Below are 15,933 nucleotides of genomic sequence, written 5' to 3' on the forward strand. Positions count from 1 at the left end.
GGCCTCCCCAGTTGACCCAACCACCCTGACAGCCCTCCTTCCCTGCAGTGCCGCCCACCGTCCAGGCCAGGCAGAGCGCAGTGAATGCCACCGCCAGCCTCGGCCAGTCTGTCACCCTGGCGTGTGACGCTGAAGGCTTCCCAGAGCCCACCATGAGCTGGACCAAGTAAGAACCTGGCTGGGGCCTTGTATCCTGGACTAGCAGAGGAGGGGACAGCATAGGGCCTGCTCCGTGTTGGTGTCTAGGAGGAGGTATGGGCTACATGCAGATCAGCTCCATCTGCCGGTGGGCTCCTCCTGTAAGGCTGCCCTGCCTTGTGTGTTGGATCCCTTCGTTTCCGGTTGGTGGAGCAGAACCCGGGGCGTGGCCTTGGAGGCCCTCTTGGGAATTCTTGTGGGTGCAGGTCACAGCCCTTGGACAGACCAGAGATCTAGGGAGAGGAATCTAGTGGAGGGGTTGGGGAGGTGCCGTGAGGAAGTACAACTTGGCATCCTGACTTCCTGTGAAGACTGAATCTTTCCCAAAGGCTCAGTCTGCATTTTACAGAAATTAAAAACAGACATCTTACTTCTGTGGTCAAAGTCGGGGTGCCTTTCCCTTCTGCTCCTGCAGGGATGGGGAGCAGATAGAGAGCGAGGAGGCCGAGAAGTACGTCTTCAGTGACGACAGCTCCGAGCTGACCATCAGGAAGGTGGATAAGGGCGACGAGGCCGAGTACGTGTGCATCGCCGAGAACAAGGCCGGGGAGCAGGACGCGTCCATCCACCTCAAAGTCTTCGGTGAGTGCCGCGCAGGCTGTGTCGCTGTTCTGCTGCAGTGACTCTTACCCAGCATGCTCCATCTGGCAGCAAGACCCCAGGGGTCCACTCCACCTAGAGTCCATCCCCAAGTCAACCACTTCTTTCCAGCCCCACCCCTGAGCCCTAGTCCAGGCCATCCTCCTCACTGGCCAGGGAGACAGCCTCCTTCCTAACTGGTCTCCCTGCCCACACTGGTTCCCTTCGGCCCCTCCTGCCCACAGTAGCCAGAGGGACCTGACTCCCCTGTTGAAAATTTCGCATGGCTTCCTACGCAGCCAGAATAAAATCCAGGCTGCAAGACCAAAACTGAACTTAGCCCCTGCCTTCCTATCGAACCTCACCTTTCTCCACTTTGCTCCTGAACTGTCCGACCCCTCAGGCCTCCTTTCTGCACCTCGGTCACACCAGGCCTGTTCCCTGTCTCAGGGACGTCACACTGGATGTTTCTTTGCTCGGGGATGCCTCTGAGCTGCCCCCACTCACCACCGTTCAGGTCTCAGCTCAGCCGGCCTTCCCGGGGGGCCCTTCCTTGCTGTACCAGCGAACGCAGCTCCCTTATCACCATGACCACCCACCCCCACAAACCTCTCCCGTTAACCTCACTGCGCCCTTCACTCTGCTCGTCTGCACCCGAACTGATCCATTCACATATGTGTGTGAACTCCAGGATGCTGGAGCTCTGGCTGCCTTATTAGTTGCTTTGTCTCTGGCATTGCCAATAGGGCCAGACTCTAACAGGCCCCTTGTAAATATTAGCGGCCAACTGCTGGGCTGCCTCTCTCCCTTTGCTGCTTCCCCTGGTCTGTGATGGAGGCCATGAGGAGAGACCCCGCATCTCTACTCAATCTGGTCTTCAGAAACTCTGTGAACTTCATTCGTTTAGAACTGAAATGCGTATTGACCTGACCTTGAAGAAAGGATATGGCAGCGAAATATTTAACGTAGTCACTCTCCACTCTTTTCTGCTAATCCTTAAAAAAAATCCAGATATGCTGGCCCGCTGCAGATGGGCTGCGGGAGCACAGATGCTGGAGGGACAGCTCTGGCGGGTGCGGCCACGGGTGGTTCCAGTGTCCACCGGGGAGCCTACAAAGCTGGACCTTTGTGTTCAGCCTGATTGGGAGAACTGACCTATGTTGTGAACACAGATCTTTGACATTCAAGCACTTACATGCAATTGGACCTGCTAATCACAAAGGAATCCTATTTATTTATTTATTAATGGTGACTGTGTTTAGAAACAGTGTATCAGTTTGGTTCAAATGACTGTCTGCACTTGAGGGTGAAAACCACACTTCTTGGAACAAGTTCCTCACAGTCTTGTCTGTGAGTCAGGTGGTCCTTCCTGGCCACTCTGATTTTAAGTCTTTCCATGCTCTAGAGAACCAGACGCAATGGTTAACGTATGCATTCATGTAACAAATGCTTCCTGAGCACCATCGTGGCTGGTACAGAGCTGAGCAAGAGAGGGTGCTCTGACCCTGAGAAGCACAGAGAGGGAGATAAACATACGAGCATAAAAATTACAGTAGATGATGTCAGTGAACAACATTGGCATGCCCACTGTGGGCGCAGCCATTGCCACGGTCACAGAGATGACTGACATGCACTCTGTTCTCATTGATGGGCTCACAGGCTAACATAAGTGGCTGGCGCTGACATCTTTAATGATAGTCCATTATGATGACTTTGTAATAGCGACTGCACAGTGTTTCATGTGAAAAGAAAATCTCTGGTCCCACATGACGTGTTCACAAACAATGTCTGTCTCACACACAGGATTCCCAGATGAGGAAGGGTGGATGTGCATTTCGGGCCACATAAGTGTACATGTAGGAGAGCATGTGCTGGTTGTGGGCTCCTAGGAACGAGGACCCACAGATAGACCCCTGGCTCCTAGAACAGTGCCTGACACATAATAGGTGCTAGTATTTGAATAAATGGAGTAATGGCAATTAGTCTTAGGTGAACAAAGTATAATGTGTGTGGTGTGGAGATGAGCCTGGAAGTGTGTGATCGTCACTTGTCTCAGGAAACTGTTAGACATTAGCCCCGTAGGGTCACAACAGCACCACCCGACACGAAGTGAGTCCCGTGGTGTGCCAAGCACTGTGTGTAGTACCATCCAGAAGCTGGCTTTCTTAATCTTCATGGCACCTACAAATGAGGGCACAGAGCACAGACAGGTAGGTGCCCTGCCCAGGGAGCCAGGATGCAGCCCCGGGGGCTGGCTCTTGTCCCTTCCCCGAGTCAGCAGTGGTGCTTCCTGCTCCCCGGCTAACACACACTGCAGGAGGACCAGCAGTCCTAAGATCAGTGTGCCCGACCCTCACCACCGTGGACGACATGGCTTCTTATACAAGGGCACTCACTCCACCGTGTGGTCAAGGACAGAGCTTGGCTTCTCTTCAGGCCTCTGGTGGTGATGGCTGCCCGAGAAGGAAGTGTGGGCAGTGGGACAGGAGCCATGTGGGGCCAGTGTGGGCATTTGGATAAGGGCTAGGGAAGGAGGGAATGAGGCAGGGAAGGCAGGATGCAGGGATGGCGGCAAGGTAGGCCTCACTTCCCCCCACCTCCTCGGCCCCACGTCCTCCCCTAAGAACACGCACACACACGCTCTCTACCACTACACCATCCATCCCAAGACGGCGGCTGGGGATGTATGGTGGGCAGCCCAGTAGAGCCACACTCCTGCAGATCAGAGGCTCACAGGACTGGGTCCCACCCAGCCCTCACCCAAACGGAGCAGCGTCCCGTGTGGCGCCCAGAAGAGGCCACTCAGCCTCCCTGAATATCCCTGTACCTCGTGTACGCCCCCCTCGCCCTGTCCGTCTCCTGCTCTTCAACCCCACTCTCTGCTCCTCCTCCTGCCCCCCCCACTGGACTGGTGGTAGGTGAGACAAGGCTACTTCCCTCTCCCTGTCTCTCCCCCACCCTTTCCGGTTGGCCTCTGGGACCAGCACTGCGGGGAGAGATGGGCCAGGTGCCCCGACCGAGTCTGCAGCGCTGAGGTAGAGGAGTGAGAGACCCTGCAGCTTGGGTCATGAAGAAGCGCTCAGAGCTCCTGTGGCTTCAAGAAGGGGTGGCATTTCATATGTCGGGGCATAACTAAATCAGAAGTTGCCGTAATTGCACCTAACCAACACTTTTTCCTTAAAAGGAGCACATTCTAGCATGCGTGGCCCTCATTATCAGCCAGGAGCTCTCTGTACCTTCCTGTACACTTGGCAGTGAACTTCCATTGCTCCTCTCCCCGTAGGCCCCTCTGGAGAAGTGTTTTTGTCTCCACATGCTCTTACTAGGCTCGCACAGATGCTCTTGAGGTCTCCTGCTGCTGAGCACGGACGCAGGTTCACCGGCAGGCAGAAACTGCTCAGCTGACCCCTTAGGACCAAAGCAGCCCTTATGAGTTGAAAGAAAGGAGGGCACACCTGGTCACAGGCAGCATCTCCATTCAGAGAAGCCGCGCTCTGGAGCCCTCCTTGGGCCAGGCTTGCAGGAGCCCGGGTCAGGTGACAGTAGACAGGCTGGCCCTTAGTGGCAGATGCAGAGCCATAGACATGCCGGAAGAGAGCAGGCATGCTTGGAAAGCACAAGGACAGCAGTGCTCACAGGAGGGTCCCCGGGGGGAGGTGCAGGGGACAGTTCAGGGCATTACGTCCCGCAGCGGCAGGTGGAGAAAGGCCAGGTCCAAAGGCAAGGGCCTGCATCAGAGGCCAATTCGATGGTGCAGGTACCGCATGCAGGGTCAGCCTGGAAAGCTGCCTCTAGGTGCCGATTCGCAGAGGGAGTGACCCCACCCTGTCACCATTTGCCTAGCGTGCTCTTTCTAGTGGAGCTGTTCAGAGCACCAATTTGCACTCAAGAGTGCCCTGATTTGGGCACAGATCATACTGACAGCCTATTTCTAAGGTTGCTGTCCAAGCTCTCGATTGGGTCTGATAAGAGCCCAGCTCCTCGTGAGAACGAATCCTTTCCTCCTCACCCTCTACGGGCTGTGCAAGGCCAGCACTGTTAGGGGGCCTTTAATAAGGACGTGCTCTGCCCTTTTCTAAGGACATATGGTGCACGCTTTGTGACCTGGGACGTGGAGCCGCCAGATGGGAACTAGTGGGCGCTTACTGCCCAGTCTGTCCCCTTTGACCTGGTGCCAGGACAGAGCGCTGCGCATCAGGTGGTCCACAGTCGCTGTCTGCAGTGCAGCGCCCACTAGGTTTCAGGAAGCCCGGGAATCCCGCCTCCCGACTAGCCTCCGGTCCCCAGAGGACCTGCTCGGTTTAGTGAGGTCGGCTGCAATTCACCCTGTAAAGTCTCCTGTTCAAGGGCACATTGCACCTGCCCCTCCCCGGATGAGTCGTGGCTGCCTCGAGGGCCCTGCCTGTCAAGACAGACACAGAGCCCGCCTGCCGGGCAACCCCCCTCCTACGGGCTCTGCCAGTTTGATCTGTGGTCATCTGGCCACTCTGGACTGGGGTGGGCCCGTGTGCGGCCGTCAAGCAAGGACAGGCTGTTGGTTCAGACTAACTTCAGAAGAATATTCGAACTAAATGGGTAATATTATATAGAAGCAGATGCTTGCCACAGAGATGCACGGCTCTGTTGTTGTTCTCTGTTTATTAAAGCTTATCCCAGGGCCTCAGCTTCAAGGATGTGCCCAGGCGCATACTGATCAGCCTACCCGGGTTACTGTGTGAATTTGGATATAAAGGAAATGCAGTTCTTTCAAAAATTGTCCATAATCCTGATTTGTTTATTTATTGTTTATCTGGCCTTTTCCTCCATTAGTGAAATAAGTCACACTTGTGCAGTTTTATCTCTTCTCTTCTATGAAAGGTTTGGCGATTTCAGAGTATAATTGTTGTAAACTGGGAAAAGTCAGTTTTCCCTAATGCTTTCACATTTAACTCCACTTTCATGCTTGCTTTCCTGCATTTCCCAAAACATTTGGGAAATGAGCTCATCTCGACTCATCTCCCTCCCGCCCCAAGCTGCTGGCCACATTTCCTGAGCTGACGCCCGCCTCTGCTAGGCATAAAGAATCTCAGCGTCGCCTGGACACCTCGTTCCTGCTTTTGTCTCTTGCCCGCGACCTGCCCTCTGTTCACTTGCCTCTTCCTATAAAACCTGCTTTTAGCGTCTCCCTCGGAGCTCCCTTGTCTCTTCAGGGCTGTATCACGTCGTATCTGGGCCACTGCCAGAGCTCCAAATTGGTTTCCCCCCAAGGTCTCCTCCTTCCTAAATCATCTTGAATTTTTCCCAGATTACCCTTCTTCAGATACAAAAGATCATTTCACTGCTCGGCTCAGACACTGTCCGTGAGCCTCCACCAGCCACCGGATAGAATCCAGGCAGGAGCTTTACCCAGGCATGGAGACTCCCTCTACTCTGATGCCCAGACACCTGGCTTGGGCCACGCTGCTCTCTGCCCAGCACTCTCTTCACACGGTCTTGTAGGCCTGGAATGACTCGTGAAATCTCGTGTCCCGGCCCGGCGCTGTCTCGCATGGAGCCCGGCTCCCTCTGCCCCAGGCCACCGGCGTTGCCGCCCCTGCTGCTGCAGAGGGTGTTGTGTTGTCATGCCTGCCTCACTGCAAGCTCCCTGGGGCTCGCCCCTGATTCCCTGCACCACTTAGAACGGGCCTTGTACTTAGCAAGCAGTGTGCTTTGTGGAATGGGTACTATCAGAGCCCAAGCCGAGGAAACAAAAAACCAGATAAACTCAAAGGAATGTTTTGTTTTTTCAGCAAAACCCAAAATCACTTACGTAGAGAACCAGACGGCCATGGAGCTGGAGGAACAAGTTACCCTCACCTGCGAAGCCTCGGGAGACCCAATCCCCTCCATCACCTGGAGGACGTCTACCCGAAACATCAGCAGCGAGGAAAAGGTACCGTGTCACCTGCGAGCGTCAGGGCCCCGGAGTGCAGGCTCAAAGCAGCTGGAGTCGGCCCCGTGCCCAGTTCTCTGCGGCGAGCCGGACACGGGCCGGGGCCTCTCTCCTCCAGCCTGCCTGGGTGTGGTCTGCCAGGCATCCGCTTGGAAGGAAGGGGCACGGTTCCTTAGGTCTGCCGGGGAGAGCCGTTGGTGGGCATGGCCAGCTGGCCGTCCTGGTGGGAGGGGACAGTGACCCCGACCCCGGGGTCTGGGTGCTGCGGTGGGCGATCTCGGGCACCGAGGGAGCGCCCCCTGGAGACAGCCGGGGTCAGGGGGCCTGTCCGTCTTCCCCTGGGTCTTGTCCTCATGCTGCCCACGCACTGCGCACACGAGCTTGCCTGCCTGTGTCTGCCTGTGTTCGTGGTCACGACTGGGTTTCATTTTGTTCTCAAGGCAAAAATAATTAGCAGCCTCTACGCGATGATGATTACAGTGGGTTTTGCAATGCTCCCTGCGGGTTTACAAACACCGTAGCAGCCTTCCTGGGAAGGCAAACGGCCGGGAGGGTTGGCTTTAAAGCACATGGATTTATAGACCACCAGAAAGCTATCTTTATTATTGACAATATATAAAAATGAGGTGACCCCACATCATGCAGCCCTTTGCTCTCAAGTGGGCCAGAAGCAGGAGGAGGAGGCAGCTTGGCTCTAAGGCAGCTGGAACCCTCTGACGGCGTTCTGCAGCCTCATCTCATGCGATCTGTCACGATGGGCTTCGTCCTAGCTGGCCAAAGCTCTGTCACCTGTTCAGGACTAAGAGCTTTGGCCTTAAAGAACATTTGTAATGGATTGCTTATTGACCAGAATGTCAAAAGTGATAGATCTTTACTCTTCTGCCTACCTAAAGAAAATCCCTGGAGAGGGTAAACTCAAAACTGGAAAGGACAGCTTGAAATACCAGAGCCAAATTTGGGATTTGCATTCGAGGAACTGATTTCTGTCCCACCAATGGAAAACAAAACTAAGTCAAAGGGAACAGAAATTGCTGTTGCAAAAAAACATTATTTTTTGCAAGTTGTACCTCCAGAGTTGAATTCAGCCTAACCAGAACTCAACTGAGGAACTGCTAAGTATTTTTGAAACTCACATATGCTGTTTGGTATTGTGAAGACCAGCTGGGTTAAGAAATGTGGTGTTTACTTGGATCGGATAGTTTATCAACACTGGAATTGAACCCTCAGCAGACACTCCAGCCCCCATGATGTGTGCTCCGTGGATTGAATGTGCATTCCAGGGCTTAAACCACAGGGCTGCTACTTGGCAGATTTTTCTACATTAGGCCTGAAAATAGATTTGTCCAGAATGACCCAGTGTATAACTTTGACCTACAGTGAAGGACAGAAATAATACCTACCCTAGATGAATGATGCTGTTAGATTCAGTGTCTTTTCTGGGAACAGCTCAATAGCCAAGGTAGACCAGCAGGGTTATTACGATTTGTGCCTCCCCAGGCTCTTTAATAGGTTGGCACCTCTGGCTTGTATCTGCAAACTCATTTTTACAGAATGAGAACAAATAACCAGGCAGTGATACACGCTTAGACTTCCTAAATACTGAGCCTAAAGGTGCCAGCAGAGACCACCTCAAGCCAGGTGGGCTGCCTGAGGCCCAGGTGTCAGGGCAGATCATTTGCCTCAACCCGAGGTCGCTGTTTGGGCCCAGCCATGCAGGTTGTATTGTGGCTCTTTACTCCGGACTGCCTTCAGGGTCACTTGAAGTGCTGTTTCAGGAACGTGCACGCGTCAGGGTCAGCACAGGTCAGACCACCAGTGATGTGACGAGTCAGCACATCTGCTCCAGGGGAACCCTGTACTGAAAAGGCACCATTGCTATTAATTATCTGTTGACCTCAAAGAGGCATGATGTCCATCTCGTATGGTGGACAGCTAATAATAAAGAGAACTGGGCGGGTCAGACTCCGGGTAACAAATCTCACTTCACTTTGCTGCTCTGCGCGTTCTCCCGACGTGAAGCTGCTCTGTACAGCGTTCGTATCGAGACCACTAGTCACTGAATCGCAGGAGTGGAAGGAAATAGTCTCCTTTAATACCAGGATGGCCGCTAAGTGGGTAAGAATGGACAGTTGTGGCTGACTGCTGTGGCAAAGGGGGCTCTTGAGCCTGAGACACATCAAAGCCGGGATCCCAGACGCCCCTCGGGGTTAGCTGGACCACCCGGCCCCTGTTTCTAGCACTACTGGCACGTCACTCAGCCCCTGCCTGCCAGGTGATGGTGTCCGTTGTTTGTAGGGCAGGCAGCCAATGTGGAGACCTGTAAGGTCCGCTTCCTGGCCCCTTCTGCTTCTTGGTCTTCCCACCTCTCCATTCATTCCTCCGTAGGAGAGCCATTAAGGAAGCTATTCAGTTTTGCCCTCTGCCAGTCTGCTCTTCCTTTTCACACACCAGCTGTTTTCAGTCCCTTAGAGGGTGTGGTTTTTACCTTCCTGGTTGTCCTGTGCAAGAGTCCAGCGGTTCACAAGTGCTGTCGTGAAATTTCACAGCCCCTTGTGGCTGACGCAGGCCTCCCTTGACCTGGGCATCCATGCGTCACAGTTCCACGAGCCCACCAGCAGTTTCTTCATATTGAGCTTGTAGTCAACTAAAGTGCTCAGGTCTTTTTTACATGAACTGCATTTAAGCCTCATAGCCCCAATCCTACTCATATGTAATCAGTTGCTTCACCCATAGTGCAGAATTTTAGATTCATTTCTGCTAAAAATTGTGTTTTCTTTGTTGCAACCCAGTGTTTCTCAGTAGGGTTGCTCAGGCAATCTGGGAAGACTCTTCCCTCATTGGGGTTTTCCTGTGCAATGCCAGATATTAATGCCACTGGTCCCCTTTCCTTAAATGCCAGTAGCCACCTCCAATCATTGGGATTACCAAAAATGCCACAGACACAAACAGCCCCTGGCTGGAGAGCCATCTTAGTCCATCTTTCTGACCAGTCAGGCCTGGCTCCCATCAGAACTCTCCCAGAGGTCTGTGGCTCCAGGGCCTGTCAGCCCACACGGGCCTTCCTGTCTGTTCCATGCACTCACAGTCCTGAGGTCCGGCTGTGAGGGGCAACCCCAGCCCTGGACACAAGGCCCAAGGGCAGGTCAGCTCAGTGCCTTCCCGTGAAGCAGTTGTCCAGCATCTGTGTTACTGTTGCTTCCAAGCTTGTATGAACTCTTACTGGAAATATCTTTGTCCACGTCACTGATGGAACGTCAAGTGGAAAAGGCCAAGCACAGAGCATGTGGAGGCTGCCAGGCATTCCCCCGGGCCACCAACTCAGAAGGTGGGGCATCCTGTGCCATGCTGGTGCTCATTATTTTCATGCGAGGTTCAGTGTTGCTTCAGGGAAGCTGGTTACAACATAAGTTCATTAAAGCAACATCTTTTGCTTCACTGTTTAGTTGAGTCTAATATTCTTAAGAGAACGTGGGACAAAAGGCTTCCAGCCATAGATGGGCAGTGACTTTCTACTGGAATACTGATGCTGTTCATTTCGAATAGAAGAAGGAGAAAAACTAGCAAAAGCCAGTACTGTGAGGCTGAATGTCAACCCTTCCTTCGATCATGTCTCTAGTTTTCTCCAGCCACACCTTCGAGACTGACTGGTATCAGTCTGCTAAGCTTCAGTCAGTTGAGTTGGTTTTGCACAGCTGATGGTAGCCAGGCCTAGTTTGGGTCATCAGGACCGTTACGGAAGAGCATCTGTCCCGAAAGCTAATCCATCTCTTGATGGTCACTATTATGCCGACAAACAAAGCTAAGCATATTTGAACATCACAGTGGGTCAGCTGGATTGATGTGTATGCGGGTCACTGGGAAAGGGCAGGTACAAAGGAAGTCTGCGCACCAGCATCACTTCATGACCCCTCCCCGTAGACTCACGTTAGATGCTGCCCTGTGACTGGGTGAGCAGTGCTGAATTCCAGGTGCTGTTTGCATGCTGAGTGAGACCTCCAGGGGATGATTTGCATAATCTACCCCTAGCAGAACAAATCCATTGTGTGCTTATTTGAACCATTTATTTGAAATGACTGGCAAGGAAAGGCATATGAAGCTTCATGGTAAGGAGGGGGTGAAGGGTTGAGATCAGAAGAGAGAGATAGGAAACATAAAAAGCCTTTCAGGAGCCTTGAATCTTGAGCTGACAGAGTATCCCACAAGAAAAAGAGACCTTTTGAAATTCTGAATTCACTGGAAACTGGGGCTTGTTATCACCGGGAAGAATTCTCATTCCATACAAAACTGGTGCCCACTTTTAAACATTTCAAAAGGTGCCTGCAGTGGGTCTGGCTTATCCAGGGTGCAGACTCATTCGTGACAGGGAACCCTTTAGGATGAGTGTAGGAATGCTTCACTGTGGTTTATATACATACTCCTGTAGACTGTGTGTAAGACAAAACGTGTGCCTATTAAAAGATCCTGGAACTCACAGTTTTTGCAGAATTACTAATCATACCCAAATTAATTTTATGTGTATATATTTGCATACCAGATTGTCTTAAAATGAGCTACACTGCCACCAAATTATCAAGGCCAAAGCACATCCTCATTGCACGGGGCACACGGACAGTAGGCCAGCCTACTGGAATTAATTGTGTCACTAGCAACTACTTCTAAAAGCCACAGAGCTGTAGTGATTTAGGAGAGACACAAGAAGAACGAGATTTGAAAAACAACTCAAATGATATAACCACTGAAATGTCCTGCTTCGTGTGCCCTGGCATGTGGCAGACAGACACCTTCCGAGTGACGTGGCCTTAGCAGCCACGTTCGCCATGCTGACCCGCTGTTCCTTCACTCTGTGCGTGATTTCCTGTCCTCTCCTTCATTGCAGCCTCATGTGCCGTAATCCAACATTCCCCTCCTCATCTCCCACCAAAGCTCCTCCACTGAGTGGGCTCCTACTCCGTGCTGCCTGCCCCGTCTGCACTCCCTGGGCCGCACTGCCCTGCCACCGGCACCTGTCCTGTCCTTTCTCCATGTGAATATCGCGCAGTCGGGCATATATGCCCCTCGACAAAAAGAACAATGCAGGGGCGATGCTGTTGACTCCCAATATGAAAACAGAAGAACTGAGCAGAGTAGATTCGCAAGGGCCAGATTAATCTTTTTGTAAATCGAGAGGTGGGTAGGGAAATGCCCAAACTCCTGTGTCCTGAGTTGGCTCACTCCGTGAAGATGGGGCATGCTTGAGCCTGGTGCTGTCTGGGTGTTCCTCTGCCCATAAGAACCAAGTCGAGCTCCCCCTCAGCACTTTGGTACCCCAAAGCTTCCTGACTGATAATCTTGGGGACTCCACACTTCCCGTTCCTAATGGACCTCTCTGCTCCTTTCTTTTTCCTCTGTTTTAGATAAAAATTGGATTTTTAATGGATGCATGCAAAGAGTTATAAAACGCATGAGTACCAAGTGGTGCTAGTATATTTGTGATAAGATGTCTAATGAAATCCCAAGGAGTAAACCTCTTCTCTAGTTGTCTAGAGTGCGTGGTTAGAACTAGTTAGTTATCACCAAATATTACAAGGAAGGTTCAAGATGTTTTAGACAAGGAGCAGTCTGACATGTCTGCCGGTACCCATATAAATAAACGTCTATCAAGATTAGGAAGATCTTTACCTTTGATCATACATCTTGATGTGCATAAGAGGGGAAAAGCTAAACATAAGCTAAATGCTAAACTAAATTGGGTGAGAAAAAAGTGGGCCTCGGAAAACGTTCTGAATCTAAACCAGCTGCATGTGCTCGGGATGCGGCGGGCGCGCCGTGAGTCTCACCGCTCTCTTGTTGTGTTTTCTGTCTTGTCCTCTCCAGGCCTCGTGGACTCGACCAGAGAAGCAAGAGGTATAGCTTACCCGCCTCCTAGCCAGCCTTTAGTTTCGAAAGCATTGCAGTCTAACTCACCATTGCAGTTTGATGACCAGGCGTGCTAATCTGCTTAGTCATTTAGTTAAAGGCTGAGTCAGTAGTGGTAGATGTTAGTTAGCAGTAGGGTGAGCAAGCAAGCTGTGTTGGGAGTGGATGGGTGCATCCTTCCTATTTCCTAAAACCAGACCTTACTCTCTTGCTGATGCTGGTAAAATCACATCCAGGTGATTATACCGACAGAAATAAATCCTGCCAATTCCCAGGCCAGGTGTTTTAAAATGATGACATTTTTTGACTCTCACCTGGTTGATGTGGTTTGGATCATAAAGTCACAGAGTTGTGGTCTAAAAACCCACCCAGTGCCTTCCTTTCCAGCTCAACTCATCTTGTTGCTTGCTTATTTTATCATGGTTGATCTTGGGAAATCATCACATCACATTTCATCTCAAAGCAATGCAAATGGCATCTCTCTCTGGTTTTCCCAAATTGCTGAACACATCTGTATCACCTTCAGAGAGCTTAGAGATTGGAATGATTTGGCACAAACAGGGTCACGTTTTTTAAAGGTCGGTAGCATTTAGCCTTTGAAATTTCTCTGACTGCTGGCTTCAGTTTGGGTAATGTGGAGTTGGTCTGAAAACTGAAGCTAAATATTCATCTTTAGAGTTTAACTGTTAAACCCTCAAGCCCCCCACTCATCATCAGACTGTCGCATTTTACCTGCAGTACATGGTTAAGTGGGAGACAGAAAAATCATTTTTAGGTGAGGTTCAAAGATCCAATCTAGAAATACTTTTTTTTTTTTTAAATAGCTTTTATCTCTTCTCCAGATGGAACTTTGATACAGTAATACCCTGAACATAGACTATGGCGATCCTGTAGACTGTATGTTAATTAGGTATATCTACCCTTTAGTCTTTCGTAAGTGATAATTACTCAGAACACGTAACTCATGTGGATATAAATATTTCATGCTGCTTAATATTGGGAAGTTGACTGCCTGTCCCCAAGCACTGATCTTAGTTTCTGCACATGAACACACTGTGTGGGCATCTCTAGCTCATGGTAAGGCCCCCATGAATCATGCCTTCCTCCATGTCACAGCGACAGGAGCTGGGTGCCCATCCTTGCGGAAATGCTGCCTCTCATCACTTAGTGCCACACAGGATGGGTGTTCCATTGCCCTGAAGTCACGGGCCCACTAGGCTTGGGGAGGGGCAAGGAGGGGCTAATTATCAGCCACTCCTGGGCAGCCGTGGATCACATTCTGCCTGTCCATCGTCCCCCTGCCATTCTGACTTAGACCTGGCCAGAGGAGCAGGGGAGATTTATCATGAGCACTAGGGAGATATAGAGATAATTCTTACTATAAGTGGAAGTAATAGGTTTACCCCAGTAAAGCAGACACCTCACCCAATTTCCAGAAGTGTCCTTCTTTGAGTATCTGACTCTGGACATAATCGCCTTCCGAGTGAGCGCCACCCTGGGGCCCAGAAGTTGTGTCCCTTCTGCTTGTCTCATTCAGAGATGGAGACTGTGAGTCGAGATAGACACAAAGGAAGGGCCGGGTTATGGCCAGTTGCATGCTGCAATCTTGAAAAAGCTCCAGCCTTTCTCCCTGGAAGAAGGGCCCCAGGGCGTTCTGATGAGAGGAGTGTGACCACTGCCCTTTGTGCGTCTTCTTGCCCACGGTGATCTTCCCGTTCTTGCCGGGGCCTCCTCTGTGAGGCTGGGCCATCGGCGTCCTGCGTGGCCAAGAGGGCTCGTAGGGGCGCTTCCCACCTCTGCCCTGGTGCCCGAGTAAAACATCTCAGAGGGAGACGGCCTGTCCGCGCCCTCCCCGGGAGAGACCGGAGCCCCTGGCAGACCTTCCCGCCGTCAGGCCCACTGTGAACCAGTCAGTCAAGGGCTCTCTGAGGAGGGCTGCCTACCAGTCTGCTGACCTCATCAAGTGGGAAAAGTTTCCACATAGCAAAACTTAAGAAAGAGACTAGGAAGAAGAAGGAAAGTGTGCCGTCTGTCAGCCACCCCCAAGCCTCTCTGCAGCCATCTTCTAGATGGTTCTGCATGAAGACTGCCTCTTGTCTGTGATGTTCCTGCTCTTGCCTACGCGGTGAGCATCTCTCCCATCAGGGAAATGCTCTCCTGGTCCCGAAGATGCCAGTCAGCTTTCAGCGTGTGTGCGCGGCGGCCCCGGGACGCGTCCCGGCTGTGAGACGATGACTCGCAGTTCAGTCGCCGTCCGCGGAATCTGTGTCTCTCTGTGATGACCGGAAAGGCCGGGTGGACCTCGAGTCCCTTCTGCCTCTGTCCTGCTGGCTGTGGGGGTGCAGGTGATGAGCAGGCGGGGTCAGCCCTTAGAGACCCTTGTGGGACGGCTTTGTGCTCTCGACACCACTAGTTCAGACAGAAGGATAAAGGTCTTGTGGCGGGAAAGTCGCCACGGGTGTACCAGCCAACAGCCGCCAGCCCACAAAAGGGGTCCCAGACCCAGTGTCTTCAACGAACTGGATGTCCCAGCTTCCAGGCCGAGTGCCCCACACCTGGCTGATGCCATCCCTCATTGACGTGGCGGCCTCCTATGCAGCCTGCCTCACAGCTGTTCAGGTCAGAAGGGCACCGAGAGCCACAGGCACCTGGGCACCCCTCAGGAGCGGGGGGCACGCACAGCAGTAGGCGGTGAGCATTCAGGCCTGTCCTCGCTTCCGGACGTGCAGCGGGATGAGGCTTGAATGGCCGCGGTGGTGGTAAAGGGACCTCGGTGGTCCATCCGTGAGTCAGCTCCACACGGCCAGCGGGCCTTGCTTTGGAGCCTCCCCAGCCAGGTGCTGCCGGTCAGGCTGCCAGCCCAGCACCACAAGGACCTGAAGCCAGGCGCTCTTTCATCTTCAGAGGCCCAGCCACGTGGGATGACAGATGCCCTGTGCAGAGCACCCACTGTCCATCTCCCCAGAGGGTCGCATGCTGGAGAGAAGAGTGTGGCCCAGGCCACGGGGGCAAGTCCCCTTCCTCGGATGACCAGCTTTCCTAAGGGTCTGAGCTTGGGCCACATGCCCAGACTCCTAGGCCAGCAACCACTTAGTGTCCAGGGGGGAGGCCCTCAGGGAATATTCCAGGGCCCGTTGCCCAGGGATCATATGCTTGTTCCCTTTCTGACCCATCACTGTAATCCCAGGGACTCAGGGAGCCAGCTACAGTATCGAAGGCCAGAAAGCAGCGGTGACTCTGGTTTGAAGGGGTGCAGTGTGCCTGGGCTCTCTGTGCTGCGCCCCCCACAGAGGGGACCAGTCCTTTCCAGCTCGGCAGCTCCTGAGCCCTGGGTTGTCGGACTTTCTCTT

General features: G+C 52.5%; 1 protein-coding gene across 26 annotated transcripts in view; it reads left to right on the forward strand.

Annotated features, from left to right (window-relative positions):
- NCAM1 (neural cell adhesion molecule 1) overlaps window positions 1-15,933 on the forward strand; it is a 276,433-nt gene that overhangs the window by 219,801 nt on the left and 40,699 nt on the right. For 15 of the 26 annotated variants that reach the window (XM_057490801.1, XM_057490813.1, XM_057490802.1 and 12 more), the window contains exons 6-9: window positions 49-166; window positions 614-780; window positions 6,546-6,688; window positions 12,542-12,571. In XM_057490801.1, coding sequence (XP_057346784.1) covers window positions 49-166; window positions 614-780; window positions 6,546-6,688; window positions 12,542-12,571 — 458 coding nt within the window. The remainder of the gene's footprint in view (window positions 1-48; window positions 167-613; window positions 781-6,545; window positions 6,689-12,541; window positions 12,572-15,933) is intronic. The other 11 variants (XM_057490804.1, XM_057490815.1, XM_057490810.1 and 8 more) reach the window with 1 other exon arrangement.

Source organism: Manis pentadactyla, chromosome 13 (assembly GCF_030020395.1).
Source record: "Manis pentadactyla isolate mManPen7 chromosome 13, mManPen7.hap1, whole genome shotgun sequence".
Taxonomy (NCBI): Eukaryota; Metazoa; Chordata; class Mammalia; order Pholidota; family Manidae; genus Manis; species Manis pentadactyla.